The sequence below is a fragment of the Rhinatrema bivittatum genome, chromosome 4, assembly GCF_901001135.1.
Source record: "Rhinatrema bivittatum chromosome 4, aRhiBiv1.1, whole genome shotgun sequence".
Lineage (NCBI taxonomy): Eukaryota > Metazoa > Chordata > Amphibia > Gymnophiona > Rhinatrematidae > Rhinatrema > Rhinatrema bivittatum.
The window spans coordinates 482644095-482656160 of record NC_042618.1 but is presented as its reverse complement, the minus strand read 5'-3'; the positions used below and the strand labels follow the sequence as shown (position 1 = coordinate 482656160).

Below are 12066 nucleotides of genomic sequence, written 5' to 3'. Positions count from 1 at the left end.
TCCATCCAGGAATTTTCTCTCTCTATCATGTCCTAATACGTTTACCCAGTCAATATTGGGATAATTGAAATCTCCCATTATTACTGCACTACCAATCTGGTTACCTCCCTAATTTCTCTTAGTATTTCACTGTCTGTCTCACCATCTTGGCCAGGTAAATGGTAGTATACTCCTATCACTATACTCTTCCCCAACACACAAGGGATTTCTACCCATAAAGATTCGATTGTGCATTTAGTCTCATGCAGGATGTTTATCCTGTTGGACTCTGTGCCATCCCGGACAAAGCGCCACACCGCCTCCCGGATGCTCCTCTGTCATTGCGATATAGATATTTCTGTCTTCAAGAAGAAAACAGATTTGTGTTATTTTGCTACAACCACTGCTGGAGACTGAAATACACTAAATGATTCTTAGGTGCTACAAATGCTGAAGACTAGCAAAAAGAATGTGAGGGAACTCAGTATTGATTCCAATTAAATGCTAGAGACCCAGGTTTCTTTCTGTCCCAGAATAAGAGAAGTATTATCCACTGCCCATAGGCATGCAGTTTAAATATACATTTTCGGGCCTGGATGCTCTTTGTTTTGAGTGCTGAGCCTCACTGGCAATCTTATTCTAACAACCTCTTAATGGAAAGGGTGGTGGATGCCTTGAATGCCCTTCCGGAGGTGGTGATGAAAACAAAAATAGTGAAAGAATTCAAAGGGGCATGGGATAAACATTGTGGATCCCTAAAGGCTAGAGGATGGAAATGAAGAAACGAGTGCATAGGAGTAACTTGCTGGTGTGGCGGTTACTTTCCTTAACCAATAAGCCTTCATACTGTTGATGCAACTCCATCATTGCTCGCTGCTTCAATGGCAGGAGGAAATGAGGAAAAGGGGAACTAGATTCAGACAGCAAACAAGGACATCCAGTTTTACAACTGTGAAAGCAAATAAGCATGGGGGTAACTTGCTGATGCGGCTGTTACTAGCCTTAACCAATAAGCTTGATACTTTTGATGCAACTCCAACATTGCTCTCTGTTTCAACGGCAAGACATAATGGTGAACTGGACTCAAACAGCAACCAACAAGGACATTGGATTTTACGGTTTGGGAAAACAAAGCATGGGGGTAACTTGCTGATGCAGCTGTTATTACCCTTAACCAACATGCCTGATAAAATGACAAAAAAAAGTATTTTTTTTTTAAATTTATATTTTATTTATTTATTTATTTAACAGTTTTATATACCGACCTTCATAGTAAATAACCATATCGGACCGGTTTACAATTAACAAAGAATATAACTGGGGTAACAATTCAAGTAAACAAAAAGTAAACAGTAGGTAGGAATGAGTCAAAGTTACAATCAACAGGGTAAGAGAACTTGGAAGCTTGCATAAGCTGGAAAGAAGATAAGGCAGGAAATAAATATGAAGTTATATCATAGGGCGCACGGGTTGAAGCTTAATGGTGCTTTAACCTGGAAGATTCAGAGTCCATTCGTGAAGTATAATATTTTATTATAGATGTACATAAAACAATATTGTGAACAATAGGCAATGGGCACTGTTCCACCTAATAAACAAATACAACTAAACAATCCAGAGATTTCAAGGTGAAAAGTGGTACAGTGTCATTATATATGCGTCCTTAAATTGAATTAAACAATATCTTCTTGATACATCTGTGTTGTAGTTATTATAAACAACTTTTATAAGAGTGAATCCACATCAATAACAGTCAACTATGAATAATTGAACTAGTTAGAGTAGCAAGCTTTTGATAACATGGGAAATAATCTATAATGAAGAAATACTGGCTATAGGGCTGTATATCCAAAGCTCCCCTTCTCCCATAACAGCATCACTCACAAGTACCCTGTCCTCCCCCCCCCAACCCGGGCACCCTCCTAACCCCTCCCATCCTATCCCGACCCTCCCTCCCTAACCCCCCAACCAAATACCAGCTTTGCAACTGCCCAAGCTCTCTCAACCTCCGCCAAAGCGGGGGAAGGGGGAACCGCATCCCCAACCTATTTGTACTCATTCCTGAAAGTAAACCTTTATGCGCGATCAAGTTCTGTGGAATTTGGGGAGAGTATCTCTTCTAACCACTGTCAACTTTTCCATTAAATATATATGATGTAATTTGATAAGTAATTGGGAACAATTCGGAACTGTGATGGTCTTCCACTGGGCCGCCGCCAATAAGCATGCCGCAGTAATCACATGCATGAACAATATCTGTTGCACCTCCGTATACCCCTCATAGGGGAGCCCCAACAACCAGAGCTCTGCCAATAATGGGACCTGGACTCCAAAAACCCTCTCCATCAATCCCTGGCAGTCCCGCCAAAAGTCCTGTATACGTGGACAGCCCCACCACATGTGAATATAGGAGCCTTCCTGGAAACATTGCCTCCAGCACATTGGAGAATGACTCGGGAGCCACCTAGCTATTTTAGCAGGAGAGTAATGCCAGCAATACAAAAGTTTATATCTATTCTCCATCATAGCCGCTGACATTGAAACCCATCCCAGATTTCAAACACATTCTTCTCATTTGCCCCGCTCCCAGGTGACTCCCAGATCCCTCTCTCAGGCTGCAATATGCGAGGCTAATGAACAGTCTTGACCCACCAATAATTGATATACCTTGGAGATAGTTTTCTGTATTTTGCCTGCCATGATGCAGTACCCTTCAAATAAAGAACGACCTGTTGAAGATCAGAGGTTACCCCCTTAGTGGTGAGAAAGTGTTTTAGCTTAGCACAGGCCAGAAAATCAGTCTGAGGGAGATCATAAAGTTGTTGTAGCTTCTCAAACGACAGTAAACCGTTGTTCCATACTTATGCCAAGCTAGTAAGACCCCGCAATTCCCAACAGCTAAATATTGGATTAAATCTCTCAATGGCAAATTGTCGCAAATGCCGAAAGGTGGAGAGAGCCAAATATTGCTTCCCCCTCACTAGCTTGGATCTCCAACGTGTCCAAATAGAGTACGTGCATTGCAGGGGGCAAGGGGAGTGCCTGAAGTTCCCAAGTATTAAGACTCTCGGACAAAAAAGGGAGTATATTGGGGAGCCTTCCACTAAGGCCTGCTCTATCTCCACCCACTGTTTGGTCGAGGCTAAATAATGACAATCAATCATATATTTAAGTTGGGACGCGATATAATAATGTACCAACGATGGTAACCCTACCCCACCATCCCTTCGATTTCGATAAAGCACCGCCCTAGCTACCCAAGGTGGTCTCCTGTTCCAAATAAAAAATCTCTCTCTGTAGGTGTTTTAGGTCATGTGTGGGGAGTAAGCACGGTAAAGCTTGAAAGAGATAACCCAACGTAGTAACAAATTAAATTTTGATAGTATTAATCCTCCCAAACCAGGATAGCAGTAAACAATTCCATCTGTCCAAATCGCCCAGAAGGCTGCGCACCAAGGGATGCTAACCTGTCCAGATCTAATCCTATATTGATTCCCAGATATCTAATGGGACCCTGCTTCCATCGAAAGGGGAACAACCGTTTCCCTTCCTTTCCTAGGCCTTTATCATTTATTTATTTATTTATTTATTTAATTTCTTTTACTATACCGATGCTCAAGACCAGGTCTTATCGTACCGGTTTACAATGTAACTGAGGGGAAACCAATTAACATCTAGTTAGAAAGTAAAGTTACATTAAACAGGGAGCTTAAAAAACATGGGAGATTGAAGACAGGACAGAATTTAAACTAAAACAACTGGAGAGAGATATATATAAACAACCGAAAACTATATGTTAAAGATACATAAACAGAGATTTATCCTAGGCGATTGTTACCATGGTAAGTCCAGTGGGAGAAGGAGAGGGGTGAGGGGGAGAGGGGAGTGAAGGGGGGAGGGATTAGGGAGAGGTGGAAGGTTATCATGATTGACTGGCAAAATTCCCGACTTATCCGGATTCACCCGAAAGCCTGAAAAGTGTCCATAGGTATCCAACTGATTCCTTAACTTATGCAAGGAGATAAGGGGTTGTGTTAAAGAAAAAAATGTCATCTGCATAAAGTGAGATTTTGTACTGTTTGAGACCCACCGGAATCCCATGCACATCCGGGTCCTGCCGTATTGCCGCCACTAGTAGTTCCAAACTGAGGGCAAATAAAAGGGGAGACAGCGGACAACCCTGCCTAGTCCCCTGCAGGACCAGAAAATTCTGCATGTAACTATGGTTAATTTTTAGACAATCACACCAAATGAGCCCTGAACTCTATTCCAGAAACCTCCAAACTGTGAACACACATCCAATTCAATAGGTAACTGGTACAAATTTTATATGCAGTACAAATCATGAACCTTATGGACAATCTCCAAAAATATTTTTTTGTAGGACCTCTAAACTAGATGAGTGTCAGTCATTCAAACTCATACTTGGGTGAAATGGTCCAATTAGTTTATTAATCAAAAATCAATTTTTAGTTTTATCATTTTTTAGACCCAACCGAGGTCATTACCAATAAAATGCTAAAGCAGTGCATCCATGAACTGAGAGAAACCGAAGTAAAGAAATGCAAAACACTCTACTTTTAGAGACTCATCAAATTTGTTCTTCAAGGCTTATAAACCCCTTAAACTTGAAAATAATATGGGAAGATACTCATCTGAATTATTCAGCAACAAATTCCATGGCTAAGAATGTCCCCTCATCTGAGTTGTTCAACAGTAAATACCATTGTAAAAACTGTCCCGACACGATCGTGTTTCGGACCACACTGGGTCCTGCTTCAGGGGCAACGGCTCATCCAAAAGGGTTCTTCAACAGCACACAAATTTCAATCCCACTGCAGTAACCAAACTCTCTCACGGTTCCATTCGATTTCTTTTTCTTTTTCAACGGTCAGCGTTCTTGACCGCAATTTGACAGACAACATGGCGGATCCTCCGGTTTAAATATACACGCCGGAAGTGCAAGTACGGCAAAGTTGAACAACTCAGATGAGGGGACATTCTTAGCCATGGAATTTGTTGCTGAATAATTCAGATGAGTATCTTCCCAAATTATTTTCAAGTTTAAGGGGTTTATAAGCCTTGAAGAACAAATTTGATGAGCCTCTAAAAAGTAGAGTGTTTTGCATTTCTTTACTTCGGTTTCTCTCAGTTCATGGATGCACTGCTTTAGCATTTTATTGGTAATGACCTCGGTTGGGTCTAAAAAATGATAAAACTAATAATTGAGTTTTGATTAATAAACTAATTGGACCATTTCACCCAAGTATGAGTTTGAATGACTGACAGACTCATCGAGTTTAGAGGTCCTACAAAAAAATATTTTTTGAGATTGTCCATAAGGTTCATGATTTGTACTGCATATAAAATTTGTACCAGTTACCTATTGAATTGGATGTGTGTTCATAATTTTTAGACAAGCCAGAGGAGCTCTATATAACTCCTGAACCCACGTAGAAAAAGAACCCCCTAAACAGACCTTGTCCATAACCGCAAAGAGAAAGGTCCAATATACCCTGTCAAAGGCCTTTTCTGCATTGACAGTGAAAAATACCGCCAGGTTGCCTCTTCACTTGGAACTATAAATCAGGTCTATTAATTTCCAGATATTATCCGCTGTCATCCGACCTGGTATGAATCCCGCTTGGACCGGATGAATTAGCCCATCTATCCTTCCCCGTAGGCGAAAAGCCAAAATCTTTGCCAATAACTTCAGATCAATATTAAAGAAATGGGCCTATAGGAGGCACAATTCATAAGATTTTTCCCTGGTTTAGGGAGAATTGTAATTCCAGCCACATTGCCAAAAGGTAACAATTGCTCCCCATCCCTAATATGGTTAAACATGTGGGCTATTGGGCCCTGTAAAATAGCTCTATAGGTTTTATAGAATAGAGGGTTGAACCCGTCCAAACCGGGGGCCTTGCCAGACTTAAGGTCTCTAATGGCCCAGTGAACTTCAAACTCATAGATTGGCTTCCCCAAAGAATTCTGCTCAGGGGCTGTCAGTATAGGGAGCTCTATCCCCACGAAGTAGGAGGTAATACCTTCCATCGGCGCCCTGACCTCTGGAGTGTATAATTCCTCATAGTACGTTTGAAACCTAGACCTTATGGCCGCTGGGTCCGTAAGCAGGTCATCAGAACCATTTTTTGTGTGACAGATCAATTCTTTAAGCCGCTTGGTGCACAGCCTGCTTGCTAAGAGCCTACTGTTTTTATCCCCAAATTCATAATGTTTTTGCTTAAGGAGATCCAAACGATGTGCAATCGCCACTGTATCTAATGCTGCTATTTCTGTTCGCTTTTTTCCCAGGACTCCGACCCGAAGAGACCCCGGCTGCTGTTTATGTCTGGTTTCCAATCTATGCAGTTCAAGTAATAAGGCCTCCCTTTGACAATTCATTTGTTTTTTCTGATAAATGCTTAGACCTATCAGATGACCTCTGAGAACTGCCTTCATATCCCTTCCCATACTGACAAAGGTGATACCTCCTTACCCTGATTTAAGTGAAAGTATTCCTCTAGAACCTCCCCTATCCTTTCTTGGTAGGGTTTAAGTTTCAGGAGATAGTCATTGAGGCGCCAGAACTTGTGCCCCTCCTCCCCTTGGTGCCCTAATAGTGTCCAGAGGACCGGGGCATGATCAGACCATGTTATACACTCTATATCCATGTCGCCTGTTCTAGCTATAAGAACTTTGGATAGTAGAAACCGATCGATGCGTGTATAGGAATTGTGGGAATGGGAATAGTAAGTATAGTTCCGACTATGTGGGCATCGTAACCGCCAGATATCAACTAATTGACGATCCTTCATCAACTGTTTTAAAACTTTCCGAGGTTTTCTTTGCCCTCCAAGTACCTGTGCAGAAGTATCCAATCTTGGGTCCAATGAGACATTAAAATCTCCTGCGAGAACGAAACTATCCCCCAGATATGCCTCCAGCCGTTTACCCACCTCTCGGATAGTCTCTACCTGTAAGGATGGAGGACAATATAGGCTAACACCAGTGAAAAGGTATGCAAAGTAACCCGTAGGATCAGAAATCTACCTTCCGGGTCCCTATATTGGTCTTGGAGATGTACCACCAGTTGTTGAGAAAAAAGGATCACCACTCCATGATATTTATTGTGGGGTGTGGCCGGGGCAAAATACTGGATAGGATATTTTTTTGAATATAGTAATCTTTCATCTCTGCGGCGGAGATGAGTCTCTTGGATAAACTGTAAGAATACCCAGCGCTGAATTACACCTAGTGGATTGATAGCACTATGAAACACTATGATAACTAAACTTACCAGAGAATTAGCCAGCACAGATGACATAATTCCTAGGAAAACGAAACTAACTTGTTCTTATTCTCTTTTACTGATAACAAGAGGCTCCGGCTCACAGCGAGAGCACGCACACACATGCTAAAATGTATTGATTGGCTATAAGGTAAATGGGTTGGCTTTTGCAGACATCTGGGATGGACTGATGGAATCCCTTATAAGGCTGAGCACGCACGTCAGATCTTTGAGCAAGCTTAGAATTAATTTTCCACTTGTTTTGTGTTGCTTCTCCATGGAGGTACCACGCTTTCCTCCATGAATAAATCTTTTAAACTATTTGAAACTGGTATTCATTGAATTAATTAGACAGAGGTTACCACTTTTAACAAAACGCTATAGATGCCTGCAACCTCTGGAGCTCTTTAAAGAGCATTTGGCCTTTATATGGGGAGATTAGTCCTTTAACAATCAAAGAAATACATCTGATCTCAGCCAAACCATACTGCCTCCTTCCCTACACACGTGTCCAGCAACGTGTGAACCTGGTCTCAAGGCTCCCCCTTTACAGTATTCAAATTGTTCTCCCACAACTCCTCTTCCAAACTATACTCCCTCCCCAACCAGCCTTCGCAAAGCATCCCTTCTCCCTCCCACACTCTCCCAGACCCTCCCCGCCTTCATTCCTCCTTCCATATTCCCCTCCCACCCCATCGCCCTCCCCCCCAGCATCCCTGTCCAACATTTAGGTAAACCACTAACAAAGGGAGGATAGCCAGTCTATCCCTCCTCCATTTAATATCACGTGAGCTCCATTAATCAAGTTCCTAGAGCAGTGTTCCCACCTACCCTTCTTCCCAGAAGAACTATCCTTAAAAACCAGGATAACCACAATAACAAAATAACTGGTAAATAAAAACTTAAGTCCAGCCCTAAGGAAGGGAAGACCCCTAAGCAGACTCCACACAGTACTTTGAGGAGTTAGGATGGGTGTGCAGTCATTCGTCATGGCTCCCAGACCATGACATTCAGCCGGACCAGGCCATTTGTGCCTTTAAAAGGTGAGAAAATGTGAAACGCAACTGGTGATACTTCCTCACCATTTCCTCACCAGGGATGAGAAAATGGAGTCTGTATAGTTGCAAAATCATGCCGGCTCATCCAAAGACAGATTACTAGTACCTGCAGGGTGCCTAGTAAGGTGACGTCCTCCCTTCCTGACCCTTTGCCATTTTGGCAGGGCTGGCATGCTGGATGTTGGCACTGGTTTCTCCCCTCTGGGCATTGCTATTCCAGCCGCCTGCAAGACAGGAACCGCTTTTTCCACTGTTTTCACCTGCATGGTAACTCCATGTAAAGTAAATGCCAGTCCCCAGGGGTAAAGCTAGCTATACCTGACGTTTTCTGTTCGAAGTGCCATCATGAGTGGTTGCAATGCCCTCCTGCGACAGGGTATTTGGGACTAAATCATTAAAATCTGCAACTCGTGGCCCTCCCAACTAAAGGGGCTGACCCGGCGGGCACATCTCATAAGATCTTCTTTGATAAGAAAACTATGCATGCAGGCAATATCTTTTGGCTTATTACGCGGGGTGGTCCCAAGGGCTCTGTGGGCCCTCTCAATTACAGTGTCTGTGCTTAGGTGCTCTCCTCTGTACTCTGGCCCGGGTCAGAGGCTAAGAGGGCCAAGCAAATCTTCCGGACCACTGACATCATATCCGCAAATTCTGGGCTTTCAGGGAGACCACAGATTCAAATATTTGCCCTCCTGGATCTGTTTTCCAGCTCCTCCATTTTAAGAGAGGCTTCCTCCTGGCGATTCTTTGTGTCAGCGATCTCCTCTGTGATCGCCATTAACTGCGTGCCATGCATTTCAAGTGTCCCTTCCGCCGCTTCTACCCGTTGACAGAGCTCTTTCAAATCAGGTTGGATGTTTTCCATATTAGCCTGTATATCTTTAAGAGAGCGGATATAGCTCCTAATGCCGTCAAACCATTTAGTGAAGTCATGTTTCGTCAGCATCTCAAGAGTCGGGTCTGGGGCCTGATCTTCCGCACGGCTTACCTCCTGTGAAAGCTCATGGCCCGCTGTGCTGACATCCCCTGACAAGATCGCGAAACGTGAGCCTCCGACGTCGTAGGAGAATTTCACCAGATCCATCGGTTTTTTCTTCCCCGTCATAGGTAAATGAGGGAGGACATAGAAATATGGAGCAAATTTATACCATGAAAAGGTACCATGAACCCCCTGATTAATATATTCTCAGAAAACTATGATGTTATTCCCAAAAGGCCCTTTAGTTATTCCAGGTCAGAGAAAATATATCTTTCATTCTTATAACTCAGCAGGCACCTACATGGGTACTTTAAAGTAAAACTTCCCCCCTTAGATAACAAATCCTGTCTTAAAGCATTTTCTCCTGCATATTTGTGTGTTCCTTGCAAGGTCAGGGTACAACCAAACCTTTTGTCCGTAAAATGTAGCCAATCTCGATCGAAAGAAAAATCTCATGATATCATCTCTTTCAGATATGAAAGCAAAGGTTATGCCTGATACTTTTGATGCAACTCCAACATTGCTCTCTGCTTCAGCGGCAAGACGTAATGGGGAACTGGACTCAAACAGCAACCAACAAGGGCCCTGACTTTGAGAGTTTGGGAAACTAAGTATGGGGGTGACTTGTATGGCACAGCAGATGCTACCATAAGCTTGCTGGGCTGACTGGATGGACCATTTGGTCCTTTTCTGCCATCATTTCTATGTTTCTATATGTTTCAAAGAAGAAGATCTAAAGGGTTTTGTTTGTAGCCCTGGATCCCTGTGCCAGTCATTTGAGACATCCAGCCCTAGAGATGAATGAGTCTGTATCCCTTATCTGAAACACTTACACTTACTTCTTTTCTCATCCACGCTTTTAGTGCGGTAACCAAAGCTTTCACGCCCTGCACCAAGTAGCCTGGAGGTTGGAACCCATCTTCTCTTAATTCTGATTTAAAAAAAAAAGAGAGCGAGACAGAAGCATTTGTTTAGAGATAAAAAGAAATGCAACATTATTCAAGTAGGGACTTAAGTAGCTGAATAGGACAACAAACTATATAAAACCAGGAAACACCACAAATGAGAAATATATGGGGTTGTTTTTGTTTTATGACACTAAGATTTCGGTGGTTGCAGTCTCGTCTTACTTTGCTGCCTATTATATTCTATTTTCTCTGTGTTTCATGGGTTAATTATATTGTTGCTTACTTAAGTTTTCTGATGTTGGAAAGTTATTTCATTTCCTAAATGTTGTTAAAAGGTAACAATGTTTTAATTATGATTGCAACTAAATAAAACAATCTTGCCTTGCACATTTTTAGGTGAATTTTCAAAGATTATAAAGCTGGCTTGGGTATGCGTATAACCCATACTGCATTTACAAGTACCCTTGATTTTTTTTGCACATATGCGTGTAAAGAGAAGATGTAACTCTCTGCTTTTACTTTTGCAGAATTTTCAAAGTAAAAATGTTTTGCTTTAAGGACTGGAGTAACCTGTGTGCCTGGCTGCCACGTAAAATTACCCTCCCTGATGGCAATGTATGTAAGAAAAACTTGAGAAATATTCTGTTCCTTTTTTCTTTTTCAGCCACCACCTTGCCAAAAAGGTAGCACTTTTACAGATTCCTACTAATGGGGTGCCCTGTTCCTCAAGCTGAAGATGTCACAACTACCTATTTTGAGGAAATGAAGAAAAGTCCTCGTATTCTGGGTATGGAATTTAAGGAGTCTGGCACTTAGATCTGCATGACTGAAAATGTCCCTCCCACCTATTTTTGCTGGAGCTCCATTTTCAATGGGTTTGTCTGGCTAACTTATTTCAAATATTTATATACCACTATAGGCAGAGTTCAAAGCAGTTTACAATAATACATAATAAAAACAAAAACACAATTAAAAAAAATCATACAACATAATTAAAAGAAGCCAATATTAAAAAATATAAAAAGAAACTCACAGAAAACATTCAAACATGAGCTAATCTAAGCACTCACTTCATACCTCCAGGTAAATTTTGCATGTACAAGCTGTTGCCTGACCAAACCTTACCTGGATAAAGAGAGGTGGTCCTGGAAGTGTACCTGGGACTCAGTTTCACTTTGTCCAGGCAACGCTGTCTGGATAAAAGTTATGACTGGATTTTCAGCCTGAAGCAGGCCTTCCATGCTCATTTCCAGCACTAGCTTAGCAGGTCAATTTTAGGTCCCTAAATCTGATGAATTTTCAGCCTAAGACTGAGGCACCTAAGAATGGCTGAAATTTTGCCAAACTGAAGCATTCAACTTCCTCTGAAAAATCAACCTCTTAATTCACAAACCCAGGAATTAAATATTCCTTCAACTTTTTTTCACTTTGTATACAGTAAACAAATCACTAGCAGTAAAACTCCCAAAATAGTTATCTAAAATCAACGGTGTAGCCAGAATTGACTTTTTGGGTGGGCACAAGGTTAACATGGGTGGGCTGTGGGCATGCAGGTCTGAGACCTACAACTTGTAGTCTTATTGATAAATAATGCCATATACGGCACCCTACAATGGCTTTCTAAGTAGTTTGCAACAGCCATTATGCATCATGTATGAAACTTTAAAATATTTTACCTCAGTTTTAAGCATTTACCAGCATTAAAAATTCCTTATTAATCTGTTTTTATTTTATATTTACTGCAGTTTATAAATGCACAAGTATATCATGTAAAAAGCAAAGAAAACATTTTCCGTCGATAAGCAGGGCATTTAGCCATGCATTGTGGGGTGACATCATTCGTGATGTCAC

At 41.8% G+C, this 12066-nt stretch overlaps 1 protein-coding gene across 1 annotated transcript in view; it reads right to left on the bottom strand.

Annotated features, from left to right (window-relative positions):
• The window catches only part of KDM7A (lysine demethylase 7A), a 320476-nt gene that overhangs the window by 133330 nt on the left and 175080 nt on the right, over window positions 1-12066 (bottom strand). Inside the window, 1 exon segment of the mRNA XM_029597359.1 lies at window positions 10147-10238. Coding sequence (XP_029453219.1) covers window positions 10147-10238 — 92 coding nt within the window.